The sequence below is a fragment of the Sphaerodactylus townsendi genome, linkage group LG01 (assembly GCF_021028975.2).
Source record: "Sphaerodactylus townsendi isolate TG3544 linkage group LG01, MPM_Stown_v2.3, whole genome shotgun sequence".
NCBI lineage: Eukaryota > Metazoa > Chordata > Lepidosauria > Squamata > Sphaerodactylidae > Sphaerodactylus > Sphaerodactylus townsendi.
This window is the reverse complement of record NC_059425.1, coordinates 111197678-111217768: the sequence shown is the minus strand read 5'-3', so window position 1 is coordinate 111217768 and position 20091 is coordinate 111197678. Positions and strand designations below refer to the sequence as shown.

Genomic DNA, 20091 nt, shown 5'->3' with positions numbered 1-20091 from the left:
TTGACCTTCAACTGCCTTCCAGACTATTCTTCATGCCTCCAATTCTCGCTATCCGCCTGCTCTGGGATAGCCAGAGTCTTCTGTGTTGTCAGGGTATATAATTGTATTCCTACACACCAGACTGCAGAGATACTACAATCTTGACTGTCGGAATAATGCTGGCCAACTTAATAAGAATCATTATAAACCTTTTAAATAGGAAGGAAATGAATTTTAATTTAAGTATAATCAAATTGACACTACTATTTTAACTATAGACTTCTAGCTATAGAATTTTAAATGTAGGCATTTAATGCTCTTGTTTATTTGTCTTTTCATTTAATTTAATTTCTCTTTCATTTTTAACATATAATGTGACTACCGTATATACTCGTGTATAAGTCGTCCCGCATATAAGTCGAGGCACCTAATTTTACCACAAAAAACTGGGAAAACATATTGACTCACATATAAGTCGAGGGTGGGAAGTGCAGCAGCTACTGGTAAATTTCAAAAATAAAAATAGATACCAATAAAATTACATTAATTGAGGCATCAGTAGGTTAAATGTTTTTGAATATTTATTTCAAAGAAAAACAGTAAACTAGCTCTGTAAGTGGAAAAGAGGGTCAACAAAAACAATATGGTCTCAACAATAACTTTAAAAGTACAAAAACCTTAGCTCAACCAGCAACCAAGCTAAACCAAAAGAGTTAAAATCCTTCAAAACTGGATTTTTGGTCAGGGGAGGAATGTTTATCTTAGCAGTACCAACATTTCAGAGTATCTTTAGGAGACCCTGCTGATGATACCACCCAGGTGCTATTGTTAAAGTAAGACTGGGGATTCTATCAATCCAAACTGTATTTGGCGTTTCATCTAATCAAACCCCTAGACGTATAAATCACAAACAGGTCTTCTGTTTTCTCAAGAAACAGGTTTAATATGGTGATGTCTTTGAGTGAAGTCAATAACATTTCCAGCAGATTGTTGTAGACTCCCATTGGGGTCTGTTTGTTTAGGAGTGCAATAGGAAAGCATGCTAGTATACATGCATATATTCTAACCATTCCATTTATTTTGTTTGATACTCCTGATGTGGATTGTTCAGATATATTACAAACTATCAGTTTGTCATATACTCATTTATGTAAGCTACACACACATACATACACATGCTACAAATATATACAGACAGTTCACCTGTAACAAAAATATATTATATAGTTCTGAGTTGTAGAGTAAATGACTTACTTATGGAAAGTATAATTAAAACATGTTGATGATCATTAGAAATGTTCAGAACTATGACTGAGTTGTTGTGTTTTACTTCTTTAGGATTACAAACTTCTCCTGAACCTGCTGGTTGTCATACATTTTGGTGACACTGCTTCTTGTTTTTGTTTTTCCCTATAGGCATCGGGTCCAGAAGGATCATTAAAGGATGGTGCCAAGAGTGCTCTGCAGAAAAGCTTCAGGGTTCTTAATGATGCGAACAGGCAAGCAAATGAAATCAAAGGTTTGTATTTTCTTTTTTAAAAAATAAGTGGGTTTTCAGGAAAAGCTAATAAGATTCACTGTGATCTTTGTGATCAGACACCTGTATGGGAAAATGTTTTGATTTATAATTGTCTCTATATTTTCATATATACTGGCATAAATTGTGTACTCATAAAAAACGACAGGTTCTTAAAGATGCAGGTTTGAATCCCATTTCAGTCATGATATTGTTCAGTGGTTTTTGGACAACTTGCTATTTCTTACCTTTTGCTTTGCATCTGTTAAAAAATGGTGTTGAAGGAGCAATAAAAATAATGATCTGCAATCACATAAGGGGTTGAGAGGATGAATAATAACAAAATTCTCTATATCCTTGGAGTTAGGGATATGGTATCGTATGTAAGAGTAAATAAATAATCTACTTAAAACCTCATGAACAGAAGAGAGAACCTGGAAGAAAACAAAGGAGGCCAATAAAAGAGGAGGAATTTCAAGAGGGAGGAAAAAATGACTTCACAGTATTACAGTATTACATCACAGTATTGTCATCTAATTGTATTCTCACAAAACCCTGTGAATTAGTGAGAGTTTTGCTGAGATATATCTAGAGACCTGTATAGGCAGCCACTGAAACTGGGCTGTCATAGCAACACAACTGAATGTAACCAAATTTAACTGCAATAAACAGTTAGCATAATATTTCTTAACTTGGATATCTAGTTCTCATCCAAGATTCTCTCATTCACACTCAGCACTAACTGAAAATTCTGCCTTTCTGAAGTTATCTTACCCTAGCACATAAGTTTCTTATAAAATTACAAATTAGGTACTCACGTGTGGTCATGAAACTCTATTACAGGTTAATTGGAAGGTTATGAAGCTGATTTTTCTTTTTCATTAGAAAGTTCTAGCAGGGATGAAACTGCTTTGCTGAGACATAAAGCTTTTATGTCTTCCCCAGTGCTCAGTACTTGTATATATGGTAATATATTGTCACACATTTCACCCTCCCTGCAGGAGTCAGTTAAAGTTGTGTCCTGAATAAGAATAAAGCAGAATTAGATGCTGAAATTAATTGTTTTTATTTGCTTTGTGACTTTTGCTCTAAGGTTATTATATTATAGGTGCTATTAACATAATCTCTTCTATGAGGCTTGGCATTTCTGGGTTACTAAGGGAATTCTATGGTAAAAACATATAGAGAAATGCCTCCTTAGAATTTCTCAAAATCCCTGTGGGAAACTGGAATTGAAAGACAAATGATAGGGACTCCATAAAGAGCTAGTAGGGAGAAAAGATCATTAGTTCAGAATTTCTCTCTCCGCACTACAGGTAGTACATTAGTTAAAGTAATGAAAACCTGTAAACCACTCAAGTAATATATCCTCCAGAAAGCCAATCCTGGGCTATGACAGAGATGAGAATGTTTTCTTGCTATGTTATGACATCCACCTGATTTGTAGCCAATTACATAAGGTATAAAATGGCTGTTAATCAGGAAAATGCCATATATTACCAACAAAAATTGCTGAAATAATCCTTACAGAGCAAAACGTCTGACAGCAGCTGTTAAAATGGAGATTTACTCATTTCCCTCTCTCTATGGGGTTGGCAAAGGGAAAAAACTGGTGGGAGAAATAAATGCTACATATAGGATTTTGTACAAATCTGATTTTCAAGAATGTATCTGTGAATGAGTGAATGCTGCTTTTATAAAAGTAGGATTTTTGTTTTCCAGTACACATCCATTTGTCTTGCATTAAAAATACTTTTAAAAACAGTGGTATATGAGTGGTAGTTCTGGTAGTTCTGGTACCTATTTATGTAAAAGGCTCCTTGATACTTTATCTATCCCAAAATGGGGCAATGTAGCCTTTTCTAAGAGTTGGTTCCAGATTCCCTTGCTTAACAGCAATAAAAATGTATGATATCCCCAAAATGGAGGTACTTTTCACAATAAATCAATGTCACCAGAGTATATAATTAGAAGCAAGTCCCTAAAATGTGTGGCTGCACAGGTCAATTTATACAACAGTTCATAAATAGCATCAGATTTCTGTGTTTCTTATGTTTCTTATGATATCTTGTGTGATTCTGTAATGTACCTTTTCTTATGATATCTTGTGTGATTCTGTAATATACCTTTTTCTCTGCTCGTGCCTCGGACTTGGACAGAGATTTTTGCTTCAGAAAGATTTCATGGGTCACTAAAGGCAGAGGCGTAGGGAGGGGAAATGGCGCCCGGGGAAACATCTGTCCAAGCGTCCCCCTCCGGTGCCCTGCACCCCTGCCCCTCACTCCCCCCGTGCCCCACTTACCTCAGCTGACCTGGTCGACGCCACCCTCATCGTCCAGGCCAGCAGGGGGAAGAGCAGCACTCCTCTGGCGCCCACCTCCTTCCCTCCACCGGTGGGACCCAGCAGCGGGAGGTGATTGGCATGGCAGTGGTGGTGGCGCCTCAAGAGTGGCAAGGCCTTGGTGCAGTAGGAGCATGGCAGAGGCCAACAGGTGGGCAGAGCCGTGCACGAGGAGGGAAGGCAGATCTCTAGCTGTCTCCCGCATCTCCCTCATGGACAGGATGGAGGAGGCTGACTCCTGCTGCCCGGCTCAGCTCCCTCTGCCACCTCCACACATTTGCCCCATGCACCCAAGCACTTGTGGAAGTGGGCAGGCGGTCACCAGAGGGGCTTAACCAGGCGGCAGGAGTTGGCCTCCTCCAGCTGGAGACAGCTGGAGACAGCTGGAGACCTGGCGCTCAGCCTTCCCTCCTCATGGATGGCTTTGCCTGACAGCCTCCACCACACTCTTGCTGTGTCTGGCCCACCTCACCTCAATTTTCCGCCCCCATGGTTTACGTCCAGGACATGTGACTTCACGTGTCCCTGTGGGCACTACACCTCTGACTAAAGGTCTTAACATTCATGAATACAATCCTGTTTAGAATGTTGTGGCCAATGGGAAAAGGGTAGACCTTTACTATACTTTTGCCATTCCTTGATCATCTTTGAGATGGAAAGAATGGCTTGACCAAAAAGAAGAGGGAAACTCTCTAGTTATTCACTATATTACAGTGATCTCCAGAGGTAGTTCTATCAATTTGCCTTCTGAGATTTATTTTTCTTTCTTTCTTTCTTTCTTTCTTTCTTTCTTTCTTTCTTTCTTTCTTTCTTTCTTTCTTTCTTTCTTTCTTTCTTTCTTTCTTTCTTTCTCTCTCTCTCTCTCTCTCTCTCTCTTTCTTTTTGCCCCATGCAAAAGCAAGTAAAAGCTGGCTTATGGTGACCCCCATAGGTTTTTTAAAACAAGAAATATTTGGAATTGGGTTTCTGCTTCTTCATCATGACTCTGGTATTACTTGGAGGTCTCCCATCCAAGTACTAGCCAGGGCAATAGCCAGGGTCAAGGCTGAGAGTGTGTGACTGGCCCAAGGTCACCCCGCAACCTTCCATGATGCAAGTGAGGATTTGAATCTGATGTTCCCAGATCCTAGCCTAGTCCAACCCCTTAACCACTATACCACACTGGCTCTCATGACTATTCTTAGGGGTGCAAATAAGAGTTGAAGTAGCAATTTGGATTTTTCTCCCTATTGTCTCAGCCTTTCTTAACAGTGCCCTCATTCTGCATCAAGTGTTACTTTTGGGGCAGGGTGGGAGAACAGTGAGTAAAACACACAACAAAATGATATCAGCATTCCTCCTTTATTTTTGGTATTCTCTTGTACATTGGCAGGTTCATGCCTTCCTCTTATTCTTCTGACCATTTTATTCATTATTCAGCTATTGAGACTCAAAGGAGTTAGGACTCAAGCAGAGACGCATCATCTGGAGGAAACGCATCAAACTCCTTCATACTTATTTTTTAACTGGTACATAAGTTGAGTGTTGTGTGTCATTTTCTACTGTGTCTGATTATATTATGGTTCTTATTTGTGGTTAATTGCTCCCTTGGAGACTTAATGACTATCATTTCAGCAAATACACAAGAACTAGATTTTATTTTCTATAATGCCAAGGAAAAGCATTTCTGTTGCATGTGACAAGAATTCAAACAAAGCATTCTAGATTCTGCTTTCTATCTAAAGGGCAATGATAAAAGAAAATACTCTTTGGGTTTAGTTTCACTCCAGGTGACTTCAAAAGTAGCCTTTCAAAATGTTTATCACTAATACAACTTAGCAATTTCTTTAAATATTAATAGAGAATATAGGATATTCCATCCATTATGCATAGGAGTCCCTCAGGAAATTTATTTTGCCTTTTTCTCTTGCTAATGTTTAGAAAACAATTAAAATGTGTTCGAGATGTGAAGAGGGAAAATATAAAACAGATGGAGTTTGAATATTGAAAGTTGGAGGACCCACTTATATTAAACTTATTAAAAGTCATAAAATAGTCTGGTTCTATGGTAACAAAACTAGACACATTTCAAAGCAAGGTGATTTTGAAATGTAAAAATAGGGTAATTGGTATAATTGGGTCAAGCTACACAGGAGGGAAGCAATTTGCAAAACAGACATTGGGCAGAACTGCTGAAATAACCATAGGAAATGTATCTCTTATGTGGAAGCTATTCTAAAGGCATTTTATGTCATACATTTCCCAAAAAGCCATGAGAGAGCTTGGAATTATATTTGAAAAGGGATATTGTATAACAAGTCTGATTAAAAGTCCATGTAAGAATATTCATTTGGTCAATAAATAAATCAGCATGCTCTGCACTTTAAAGCCATTTTCTCCAGGGAAACCTATCTTTGGTGTCTGGAGATTAGTTTTAATTCTAGGATATCTCTGGGGTCCACCTGGAGGTTGGCAACTCTACTCCCTAGAGACCCATTTGTGACAGAATGGCCCTCTTGAGCTATTAGTCAATGAACACAGAAAAAAGGAAAACGAAACCTAGCATAGCACAATTTTCTCCACTAGGTGCCTTTAAATTTCGTGGAGCTTCACGATGTCCTGACTGGAAATGGAAGGCATTCATGTATGCTTCCAATTTATACCATGGACCTATTAGCACAGCAGATATTTAATTCTTTTGTATTTGCTGAAGGGAACAAGAATAAATATATTTTAGTTCTGTGAAAAGTTCAATTAATAGTTTGTGCCCAAGAAGAACATCATCCATGAAAGAACCTGCTTTCACCAACAAAACCAGAAACCAATGGAATCATCACAGGCATACATAAGATGGCTACATGAGTGAGCAAATGCCTGCAAGTATGAAGGCCAGAAATATGATACTGTTCACAATAAATTCATAGTGGGCACTTTAGACAAAGATTTATTCCAGAAATTGCCGATGGAAAGTAAATTTACTCTGGAAAGGGCAATACAAATGATTGGAAACTATGAATTGATAAAAACCCTAGCCCATAACCAGGGGGGCCTTAAAGGGACTCCAGAAAGTAGCAAAAAAAGTCATTTCCAAGGAACAAGGAGATTGTGACAGCCAGCCCACAGACACCAACAACAACCCACAAAACCCAGTCTTTCAATTCCCAAAAGCAAAGCACTAGATGAATATGCTTCGGAAATGGGGAATGGACGGTAGGCAGAACGTCCAGAAAATATCAGAGTGTCACAAATGTAAGACGATACAACACTTTGCAGTGATCTGCTTCACTCATAGGGAGCAAGGGGCAGTAATAACCAATTGTTTCTGTGACTAGTTACATGTTTCTGTGACCAGTTACATGGGTCCTTCTGACCCATGAAAGGTTTTGCTGCAGTTGAATGGCCTCTCAGTGAAATTCAAAATCAACACTGAAGCAGATACAAACATAATCCCAGAGCCTGTCTATAGATTTTCAATAATCCTCCCAATCTCTGACAGACATCTGTAATCCTGACCAGCCCTCAAAGAAGCAATTTAAACTACAAGATATTTCCTAGCTCATCCCAAAGCAAAGTTGAGTTTAGAGTGTCTGTGCTTTGTGCTCAGACTAATAACCCACTGAGCTGCGATATCACTGTTGCAACGGGCTTGGTTCACCTTCTAGAAAATCTGTGGAGTCTTATAATGAAATAGGAACCTTAAAGATTGTACCAATACAGATAAGGCTCAAAGAAAGGCCATACCCTATTCCATCTGCGCAGTCAGAGCAGCATCAACCCATTTCCTTCTGAAAGTAATAGCAGAACTTGATAGGATGGGCAAATGTTGTGTTATAGAACCAGTTATAGAACCTACAGTCCCATGTATCCTTGTGATGCCAGTACCAAAAAAGGGTGGCAGTATCTGTACATGTGGATACTTGAAATGGGTAACGAAAGCAATGAAAAGAGAGAGACATTCTTCCTAGTATCGATGATCTCCTTCCTGAATGCTACCAGAGGATTCTTGCAGATCCAGTTGGATCCAGATAGTGTTAAATTAACCATGTGCATTAGACCACTTGGGAGATTTTTTCCTACAAGTTACCTTTTGGAATTTTTAGCACACTCGAGTTGTTTCAAAGGGAAATGGCAGAACTAATGCAGCACCTGGAAGATGCATCTGTGTTTATGGATAACATTCTGGTATATGGCCATACTGAGAAAGAACACAATGATAAGCTAAACAAAGTCCTAGCCATATAAAGGCAGCAGGTTTAAAACAGAATGAAAACAAGCATCTCCTACACCGGAGAGATTATCTATCTTGGACATCTTGTAGATGAGTGTGGAATAAATCCTTACCCAGCAAAGGTAGAGGCCATCCAAAGAAGTGATCCCCCACCTGAGATCCATTGCAGAATTGAAAAGGTTTTTGGACATGGTCCACTTTTGTGGCAGACTATTGCCAAACTTGGCAGAAGTATTGCACCCACTAAACAAACTGCTAAAAGTCGACATCATTTGGCACTGATACTGAAAACAAGACTAATATTTCCTGAAGATAAAATAACACTTAACAAAGGCACCAGTACTGACATTTTATGATGTCATTCCCTGCATGCTGTGCATTCCCTGTTGTTAGTTCTGATGCTAGGAATTATGGATTAGGAGGACTGCTACTTCAGGAGTATGAGAGAGAGTTGAAATCTGGCAAACTGGGAAATTAACAGACCAGAGAGCAGTTATGCCCAAACAGAAAAGTGTTTAGCAGCCATTTTGACATGTGAAAGATTCTCAGATATTTTTATGGTTTGGAGTCCTTTCAGCTTCATACTGACCATGAACCTCTGTTACCATTGATAAACTGAAATGACTTGGATCAGGTACCAATAAGGTGTCAAAGACGACTTCTTCACTTGTTGCAAGGATAACCCTTTCATTTGTATGAGGGAAGCCAATAACAAGCTCCACCTTACTGTGACTCTGACCACTTTCTGCAAAGCTTGGTGCCAGGGGAAGTATTGTTGGGGCCATGGCACCCCTGGGCACCATGTTGAAAAATCCTGCTCTAAGGCAACAAAACTGTCTACTCTTTAACATACCACGATGAAGGTGTGCTGCAGCCTTTCTGGGCAGGAAGGATTTAATAACTGGGGTCATGCCCTTATAACATCTAGACTAGATTACTGCAATGTGCTCAAAGTGGGGTTGCCTTTGAATACACTAACTCATACTAGCCCTCCTCTCTGTTTGTGTGTTGGGCTCATTCCGCACATGCAGAATAATGCACTTTCAAGCTGCTTTCAGTGCTCTTTGAAGCTGTACAGAATAGCAAAATCCACTTGCAAACAGTTGTGAAAGTGGTTTGAAAACACATTATTTTGCATGTGCGGAAGGGGCCTTAAACACTGTTTTAATGCTAGAAGTGTTTTAATATTTGAAATTATTTATGTTTTTATGTCTGAAATGTTTAATGTTTTAATATTTGAAATGTTTTAATATTCACCTCCAGGGGGATGTTTGGTAAAATGTACATTGCAGCGTACTACAATATATCCCTCATAGACCAACCTCCTGAGCTGGAACATTACACTATGGTCATTTATAAGAGTGCCTTCCTGAAAAGTTCTGTTTTATATCTTCTGCAAACAATGAAAGCCTGGGGGGCTTCCTAATAACTTCATAACAGCCTTTTGTATAATATAGTACATATAATATTTAGGTGTTTACCTTGGTGATGCTCAGGCTGTTTTTCAAATGTTGCTGTTTGGTGCCATAGTTTGCAATAGGGAAATGTCTTGTTGCTACCAATTTCCTTCTCCCTACTGGGCAGTGCATTTCATGCTGATATGGATAAATAATGAAAAATGTTTTTGAAATGATGTTTCATCACTAATCAGCATTTTTCTTCCAACTGCGTTCCTTGCTTCTGATGCATGTATTGTAAATATCCAAATCTAACTTGTAACATATCTTTATTCATTCTTAAAGAAATAATTATTTATGGAGTGTGTCATCTTGCAAAACTATCACTGCCAAGCAAAATATCTTGAAAGGAATACTGAATCATATATATAGGAGGGCATTGATTCCTTCAGTAGCTTATTGAATATTATATTACAGTCCTTGTGATTTATAACATCTTTTCATTTTAATCTGATGTTGGTGTATTATTTTATGCATAGAGGAGTTTTTTTGTTTATAATCAGTATGTTTGTTTGCATACATCATTACTGTTTGTGTGCATGTGTCAAAATAAATTACCAGCCTTGCCACAGATATTGGCCATATTAGAATTAACATGATTTCATGGTCTTTCACCGATCGTTTCATCTGTAGCAGCTACCACAGGTTAAGTCAATCTGATGAGAATAAGCTAAGCACTCTCACTGTGATACTGCTCTACATCTGAGCTCATTGATCTCCTTTCTTCATGCACATATCATTGAAAGAAACCACAAAATCAAGAAGCAAGAAACTCTAAAGTTATCAAAGCACAAATTTCATTTCTTGAGTGGGGCAAGTTTTGTTAAGGCTCCCTTTTTGGGTCTTCTATTCAATTTCTCCATAATCACTAGGTTGTTCAGTAAGTAAGTCACCCCCCCCCCACTCCTATATTCCATTACACTAGTGCTAAAAAATATGGGGTTTGACATCATGAAAGTCCTTGACTTGAATTTCAGAAGATGTGATTGATAATTCTTACTGTTAATGTTAATGTTTGTTTCAATATACTACTTAGTAGAGGTGATTAGAGTGAAAAGCCATCCTTACTTCATGAGACGTAGAATCCAGAAACCTTATGTAACCAATGTAATCATTCATTCACTGATTTCAAATTAATAACAGAAACTTAAACTATATTGAAATCCCTATCCAGCCTTTGAGCTAGTGTGGAATAGTAGTGTTCCTTGGAATAAATGAATGAATAAACTCACTGAAGTTGTCATTGTAGAACTAAAATAAGAAAATTTTCATTATACCTGAACTCCTTCATAAAAGAACAGATTATGAGTGTGAAGGCATGTGAACAGTACAATCCCCAGGAACTGTATACAATACATATATAATAATAAATTTGCCACAAGAGAATACATTATGTTATCATTTCACTTGTTAATAATGATAAATATACGTAATAAATAACCATATACTTCCATAAATTATAAAATAAACCTTTGGCTTGTATACATTTTGTAGAAAATGGGGATAACCTAAAAGGCATGCAGAAAAGGTTGAAAGATGCTGAGGAAAAGAACTCGGATCTCCTAAGAGCTTTGAATGACACATTGGGGAAATTGTCAGCAATTCCTAATGGTAAGTAGTGCCATTTTTGTACAGTTTGTACAGAAAGTGAAAATTGGGACATGAGCAGCCTCTAACAAAAGAAAACCCTAATGTATTTTTTTCTTGCTGGAGTGTCTCTTTTTCTTCACTGTGTGATCATCAATACATGTGGGACCCAATCAAGAATAACCCTTTCAGTGAGATCAAGTCATTCTACCAGTGAGATTTGACTTCATGTTAAAGTTACTAAAGTCAAGTGAAAACTCCACTGGGGGCAGGAAATGCATTCCTGTGTTGCCTAGGTAACCCAATGGGCGATTTCTGCCTGTCAGTTTTTGTCACACAGTGGTAATTTTATTTCCCTCTCACACAATTGAACATAATTGGATAACTATGGATATTGTTCTGTTGTCTCAGTAATTCTGGTATGTAGTCCCTTTCCAGGCACAGTGGACAAATATTTCATCCCTATTCAGATCTCAGCAAATATTTTTTACAGCCTATGAACTGGCCTACAAGGTCAGGGAACAGTTTCAGCTCAGGACAAAAGAAAACTCAGCTACATTACTGGGCTTTTTCTTGTCTTGTCTTTTGAAAAATATAAATATACATTTTACTTTTTTAGGTGCCTTTATATCCTGTAGATTCTCTCAACTGTTTTAGCTCTTTAATGATGCTTCTGAGCTGTATGCTACAGAAGAAGGAAAACTTTATATTCATATTTTTTTCCTTTGGCTTGGCAGGAGCTGTCTCTTTCTTGTCATTCTTAGAAGACCATTCTAGAAATTATTTTTTTCTCAAGAATGAAAACATATTGTCTACCTGCCAGCAATCCATCATACCCAATATTTCAACATTTCCCCAAAGTACCTTTCCTTTCTGATACTGTTGAAGGCTAGTACTGAAATAAATATTCAGAGAGAAGAGAGGGTGATCTAGTTAGGCAAAATTCATCATTTCTGTAGAAATATCAACCATCCCTTCATGTAAGGGACTGAAACTGACAGAGAGACTTCGTATTCAAAGGATATAAATAGAAGCCAGGTTTTAATGCCAATGTTTTACCCATATGGGACAAACTGGCCTGACATCATAGCAATGTTACTGGGCTCTCTAGTAGGAAAGAACAGGTTTCTGAGGCATTAAAGGAGGGGGAAAAGAACATAGTTAGATAAAGCTTTGCATCATAACTTCACTGTGCCAAATTGTGCTGGATCACAGATTTCTCTGATTCAACAAAGTTGTGGCCTAATTAAACCATCTCACAAGCATCTGTGCTTTTCCTTTTGCCAATGCAGGTGACAGAGGGTTGGGGGATTTTTGTAACAATGCCCAGAAGCTGGTATCCAGGAAAATAACATTTTGTTTTTGTTTTTCAATAATGTGAAAGTTTGAATTTCAGTCATAATTCTTCCAAGTTTTTTTTTCTAGTGCAAGTAATAGGTTTTTGCATTCTTCAAATTTCATGAAATGGATATTACACTTTTCCTTGTAACATAAGAACATAAGAAAGAGCCTGCTGGATCAGGCCAGAGTCCATCTAGTCCAGCACTCTGCAACCTGTAGTGGCCAGCCAGATGCCTTTGGTAGCTCACATGCAGGATGTGAAAGCAATGGTCTGCCCCTGCTGCTGCTCCTGAGCACCTGGTCTGTTCAACTTGGGTTGTTTTTTTAAATGCTGAACTAGCAATCTTTTTTATGAAGTCAACTTAAAGTCATCTCCTGTTTCTGTGTGGAGCTTAGGTGATGACTTATTTCTCTTGCCCAATCGCACAGCTCTCACTTTCGGTTTCTCTCTTCATCACGCCCACTATTTTCTGCCGGTTAACTGCTTGTTTTCTGGGTTTTTTAAATTTTCCGATGAGGTGTCTTTAAAGACACAAACACAAGATACAAGAATGGGATGCGATTCTCATATCATGTGTTCATGACTTTGAAGACACTTCAGTGAAAAATAAAAAAAAACCAGAAAACTATATATTACTGAAATAAGCAGGAAACGCTGAGTTGAATCAGGCAGCCAGCAGCAATGACTGCAGAGCAAATGTCCCGGGTTAACTTTATGCAGGAATGGAGGAGTCCAGAGACAGAAAATGGTGAGCATGAGGAAGAGAGAACATGAAAGCAAGTAGGAAGAAAAACCCGCTGTCTCCTTTGAGACAGGAGGTCTTATTTTATTTATTTATTTTATTTATTGTTTCGATTTATAAACCGCCCCATCCCCTTTGGCTGTGCAGAAAGGACCATTGTCTGCTGATGACACTCAGCTACTAATCTCTTGGCTGTTTTTATCTCTAACAAGTTCCATGATGATGGATCTGATGAATATGGAGTGCTGTCTGAAATAGTGACAATAGAATCTATATTTATATTTACATAGACTACCCTATCTATCCAAGAATTTTATTCATTCATAACTACACCAAGCTGTGTCCTTTCAAAATAAAAGAGCTCTTCCCACAGTGGAATGCTTTTGTTAAGCACAACAGATTCTAACCAAGATGGGCTTGCATCACGGCAAGCTGTTCTGCTATTCTCATTTCCCCCCTTCTGCTTGCAGATACAGCAGCCAAGGTGCAAGCAGTCAAAGACAAAGCCAAGCAAGCTAATGATACTGCAACTGACGTACTGGCCAGAATCAGAGATCTCAACAAGAATCTCCTTGGTGTAAAAGACAACTACAAAAAACTTGCAGATGACGTGGCCAAAACAAATGCTGTTGTGAAAGATCCCACCAAAAACAGTGAGATTTCACTTTTTTATCTATTCTTGTGACTTTAGGCACTTTTGTTTTTTGCAATGAAATGCAATTACTAAGATATGATTTTATAGAATATCAGGGCAAATGCTATGACATGCTTATTAAACTAATAGCGGAAAACACAGATATGCGCAACTGCTCCTCCTACATTGATGTGGAAACATCCAGGCAAATTTTCAAGTGATACATTATCCTATATTCTTCACATACCTCATACTTGACAAAAACTTAAAATAGTCCATTCTCTGTGTTCTTGATATGTTTTCATTACTGTGAGGAACTTAGTAAGCAATCCTGACTAACTCTCCCCATTTTATTCAGTGGGGTTTAGGATTATTCTCTAAATGAGTAAATTTAAAAAACTGAAGTCCTTGAAAGTCCTTGAAAGTCCTTAAAAGTCCTTGAAAAATCCTTAAAGTCCTTAAAAGTATTTGAAAAATCATTCCTAGTACAATGGAAATAACTGTGAATTGTTGTGGTATGAATGTATCAGCTAATCTTTAAAGTGAAAAAATAAGAAAAATGTAATTTTTACATACAAGCTGTATTATAGCTTCCTGGGTAAAAACAGCCATGTCAAAATATGTTGTATGCTGATTCCTTAGTCAATATGCTCTCTAAGCAGCAATATTTTGGAAACAGGAGAACTGAGCAGGTTGCCAGCACAGTTTAGCATAACCATAATGTAGAGATATCCATCACTTTGAAAGTCTTTTCTGCATACTGTAAAAAGTTAAATTACAATAAATTCCAGGCTGGCTCGCTGTACGCCGGCCTTCCCTTGCGTTTGATTCGGAAGTTAAAACTGGTCCAACATGCGGCAGCACGCCTGCTCACAGGAGGCGCCTTCAGAGAACACATCCAGCCTGTGTTGCGACAGCTGCATTGGCTCCCGGTTGAATTCCGAATCATCTTTACAAAGGAATGTGGAGTTTTGACCTTTAAGGCTTTGCGCTGCCATGGGGACCTCCTCGCCATTACCTTTAGCCGGGGACCAAGCATCACCCCATATGTCCCAACTCGGCCTCTGCACTCTGCAGAGGCTCAACTTTACCTGGTGGCCCCCGGCCCCTCTATGATGCTGCTGGCCTCTGCACGCCGGGCTGGCCAGGACCTTTACTGGCACTGGCCCCGGCCTGGTGGAACACCCTTCCTCCAGCTGTCCTGGTCTCTGCGGGACCTGGGGTGAGGATCTCCGCCAGGGCCTGTAAAGACTGTGTTGTTCCACCTGGCCTTTGGAGTGTCCATAGCTGCTGACATGGGTGCCCTTACCAGTGCCTGCCACCCTGCCCCTAGGGCAGTTACATCAGGGAATCCCCTTCATATTGAGGGGTCCTTTTGCCATCCTCTCCATGGGGGTAGGTTTTAAATTGGTGGAATTGTCGGACGCCTTTTATTATGTGTATTATGGTTTTTTTGCTGTTTTATGAGTTTTAAGCTATTTTATGGGATGGAGCCTATGTGTTTTATATATTTGTATGACCGCTCCTGTTGATGTTGTAGTGAATGTTGTTCACCGGCCTCGAGATTATGCGAGGGATCGGGCGGTATACAAAATAAATAAATAAATAAATAAATAAATAATAATAATAATAATAATAATAATAATAATAATAATAATAATAATAATAATAATAATAATAATAATAATAAACCTCAATGTTCCAGTAGTATTACACAGAGATACTCTGAAATTCTGTCCCAAATGTATTCCACATTTGGAAATTTACTAGTTCCATCCTGTATATGTTATATACAGTTACACATTTTTGAAACATTTGAATTTTTAAATACATGTCACTAAGTCAACATTATCATATCCCCACTTGCATTTCTCTTTGTGGGGAGAATCTTGTGCAACCAAGTTCTTAGCACTCTAATCCATAGAAAGGAAAGTGCTAGGTTTTTCATAAAGTCTTGCACAGGCAGAACTGCACTCAATCCGTGCATGTTTATGCTTGCAGATTGCTGGATCCAAGTCTTAGCTTCCTTTTCAGAGAGAAAGCATCAACATGCCTGGATGCTTTAAACTTACTGAAAAAGTCTTACACATTTTTTTAAAAAAAAGAATGAAAGCTACAAGCTTTTCAGTTCTGATTCATCAGTCAGATGCCTTGCAATACAAACCTGAGCATGCAGGGTTTGATCCAGACTGCTATTTTCCATTGCGTTTCCCTCCATTCCTCTTCTCACAGCAGGCCTTTTTGGGATCTCCCCAAAATGTTGCTGCTGGGTGATAAGAGACCCTGAGGAATGGCATGAGGAGATCTGCAGCACAAAGAGAGAATCAGAGGAAATTGCAGGTTTAGTCTTGACCCAACCCTGATGTTTGTGTGTAACATTCTATCAAGTCACAGCCAAAGTATAGCAACCCCTTATGGGGTTTTCAAGGCAAGAAACTAACAGAGGAAGTTTGCCATTGCTTTCCTCTACACAACAACCCTGGTATTCCTTGGTGATTTCCCATCCAGATCCTGACCGGGGCTGACCATGCTGATCTTGTGAGATCAGATTAGCCTGGACCACTCAGTTCAGGGCATTCTACCCTTATACCTATAAATTCCATTGATTTCCATTAGACATATTCCCTAGTACATCTTTTTTAGAATTGCAATAAAATCTTTTGAAATCAATCCTTATGTCACCTGAAGCAACACTAGATCATTATGAGATCAGAAGCAGAGATCATTAGCCTAAGCAGGGCTCTGTGCCAAGCAGAGAATATTACATCTGTAGCTGAGGTGCCATCAGAATCAGAAAATATTACATCTGTACTGAACCACTGTAACCACCAGAGGGTTTTTTCAGTATTCAGTGGCTGAAGTTAGTGGTGTCGCGCCCACGGGGTGTGGTGGGGGCATTCCAGAACAGGGTGGGGGCAGTCAGTGCTGCGGCAGGGGCACAGGGTGCACGCGCACCCTGGGCGCGGTTTCCCCTCGCTTCGCCTCTGGCTGAAGTTCACTCACATTGTTGATCAGACATGCACTTTAACATCTAGTTTCAGTGGTAATGTATCTGATGCTCTGATGTATATCTTAAGTTGAAAAACACCCTACTCCACTTATATCAAACCAGCACAATGTGTACTAGTCAGTATATTTCTCCATGTTTTATCCAGTAATCCTTTTAATTATGTTGTTGTTGTTGGTCTTTGAATTGACTGTCTTACATGACTTTCTTCTTTTTCTTTTTTTAATCTACAAAACTTGTCTTCAGAGATCAGTACGTATAAGGTTTTGATTTTATTATTCTTTTTAGCCTTTTCCTCTGTATGCTTTATTCTTTTTTATTAAATATACTTGCATGGTGCTCATGCAAGATGTTGCATTAGAATACCTAACCATTTATACAATGCGTCATCAATGGTACTAACATCAGCCTGTACCAATAAAAGTGACACACATCAGCTTAGGAAGAGTATTGATATTATTCATCCATTTGCTTTTTAAGCTCATGCCAGAAAATGAGTAGAAAATGGCAGAAGATGCACATTTTCATCATATGCAATTGAATCTTCAGGAAGTTGCAGACAAGCTCTAGAAATTTCACTCATTTCATCTGGTCAAATATACATTTATATGTCCCAGTGTGATAAATTCTCATTACATCTGTCCTATCTACTTGGTTTCCTACATTTTTTCCTTTGGTTTTTATACTCCACTATTGTCTACCTTTAAGAAGTCTCAAGGCAACTTACAATTGCCTTCTCTCCTCCTCCTCACAACAGACACTTTGGCCGTTTCCATACGGCCTCGCTGCATGCGCCGCCAAGAGTCGCGAGCTGGCGTGGGGGAGTTAAACCACGTTAGCATGAACGGGCGAGGCGGAGGCCGGAACACGACAGGCGAGCGTGACTCACATGGAGCCGCCGCTTCCTCTCCCTTCTGCGCCCCACTCACGATGTCACCGTGGTATTAAGCCTGCTGGGCGTCGCAGCCCCGCATACGCTGCCCTCCGACCCCTGGAGTGGGGAGGACATCGTGAGTAATGCAAAGAAGCCGAGAACTCTGATAACGAAGCGGCTACTGGTAGCCGTAAACGAACAGCGTCTTCCCAGCGTATGACGGTTAAGCGCAGCATCGCCGCCGGAAAGCAGCTTCCTCCCTAACAACAACCCTTTAAAGGGTTGTTGTTTTACTTAAGAGCGACCTAAGGAAGGCCACCCTGGGGGGAGGGAAGCGCATCCAGGTCGCCGCTGCTGCATTGCAGCAGCGGCGCCTGTGCGAACAGCAGCCTGGGGGCGGCGTTTTTACTGCCCCCAGGCCGTCGTTAATTGGCCGTGCGGAAACAGCCTTTGTAAGGTAGGTGGGGCTGACAGTTCTGAGAGAACTGTGACTGGCCCAAGATCATCCAGCAGATGTCATGCCGAGGAACGTGGAGTCAAACCCAGTTTTCCAGATTAGAATCCACCACTCTTACATTCTTCAGCATTCAGTGTTTACAGACTATTCAGATCTTTTGAAACTTCACTACTAGAAAGGTTCCTGAACATTAATTGTTCATGCATAAGCATCACTGCAAACTTTGGTTGTCATGTTTAGATATTATGATCTTCATACTTCTTGAAGAACAGGCGACACAATCCTGAGGACTGTTGAGATTAAGGCAGCTGCTACCTGGCACAACAGTGGAGTCCTTTAGCTAAAAGAAACCAGTGCAGGCTAGGGAACAAGCAAAAGCCACATAGTAGGCAGGATCACACAACCTGAGAACATGGCAGCATTCCCAGTAACCATGCTGTTATTTCCATAAGATGTCACAAGAGTTGTGATGACACAGCCATTATAATCAGGGGGAACCAACCAGTCCAGAAAGGCAGCCATGGGGACCAAGCTCCAGCCTCAGGCCAAGGGATGGGAGGGATAAACTGCACATTGCTGAGCAATGCCTGGGGCAAACAAAGCACCATTTTAGGCATAGACCTCAGCCAAACAAAACAGAGGCAGCAGCACAAAAAATGGGAAGAGTCCTCACCATCATGCACACTAGGAGGAAATCCTACACAGGTGCTCTGAGAAATAAGCCCCATGTTAAGTAATGGGGGCACAGGAAAGTGGCACAGAAAGATCAACCACCACCCAACATCATGGCCACAGTGCTGAACCTGGACTCAGGGAGCACCTTGGGCAATCCCTACCACCACCACTGGTAGAACAGGAGAAGGGGGGCACAGAAATGGGAGCCACAGATCACTGCCAACAGATCAATCAGCAACCTTTCTATTTGTTGCTTTTCCATGTCTCTAGCAACAGTCACAAGCCATTCAAGATGCCCAGTAGCCATCATATGAGCCACTGCAAGTATTCCCATTCATCCACTCTCACTGAGTCTCCAACCACTCCCTCTCAATGGCCAACTACACAGGCCAGAGAAAGGAGGAGATATGGTGTACTAGGTATGGGCTTGGGGACCAGGCAACGAATCCTGATCCCCAGTCCAACTAGGTACTGCACTGGCTCAGTATCTGGGACTAAGCCAGAGTGCACCATTACCACAGCCTTCACCACGCCTGCCTTCAAATGATGTAGAGTTCACCCACTGTCATCATGCCTCATCCACAACTGCTTGCTCTAGAGAATACCCAATTCCCAAGTTCCAGTAAACAACCAATCCAGCCTCCTTAAATATCTCAAAAGGGTGAGGGTGTGAAAATGCTCAGCAACCTGGCAGATAAAGTGAGGGCATAGCTCAGTGAGAAACTCCCAGAAAGATTAATTGGGGTGGTTGGTGGGCCCATGACAACACAAATGTCCTTATCCTCTAGGTCAGGGGTAGGGAACCTGCGGCTCTCCAGATGTTCAGGAACTACAATTCCCATCAGCCTCTGTCAGCATGCTCTAGGTCTGCAGCAAGGACAGCACAGTACAAGCTTCCTTGCTGAGTGACATGCCTGCCGAGGAAAAGGCATAAATAAGTGAACAGTAAAGTGGCACAGCCCAGCTTGTGCCCTCAGATGCACACTATGACCATGAGCAGGGGTTGACATAATTATTTTATCAATATTTTGAAGGCTCGGGTTTAATAGTTCCAGAAATTTTCAAAAAACCTGCAAAGGCTCATTCCTAATATTGGCCACAGCTACCCAATGCCACAGCTACCCATCATGCTGGGCATGATCACTGCTCATAGCACCAGACAGGTCCTCCACCACCACTCACTTGTAGGAAATGTCCTCAGCCATGAGGGCAAGCATACACATTTGAAATAGCTTGAAAGAGTCATTCCATCACTTTGGGGTTGACATCTCTG

The 20091-nt window shown here is 40.2% G+C and overlaps 1 protein-coding gene across 1 annotated transcript in view; it reads left to right on the top strand.

The window, feature by feature from the left end:
• LAMA2 (laminin subunit alpha 2) overlaps positions 1-20091 on the top strand; it is a 549054-nt gene that overhangs the window by 460037 nt on the left and 68926 nt on the right. The window contains exons 40-43 of the mRNA XM_048490901.1: positions 1396-1498; positions 10995-11111; positions 13642-13824; positions 17059-17064. Coding sequence (XP_048346858.1) covers positions 1396-1498; positions 10995-11111; positions 13642-13824; positions 17059-17064 — 409 coding nt within the window. The remainder of the gene's footprint in view (positions 1-1395; positions 1499-10994; positions 11112-13641; positions 13825-17058; positions 17065-20091) is intronic.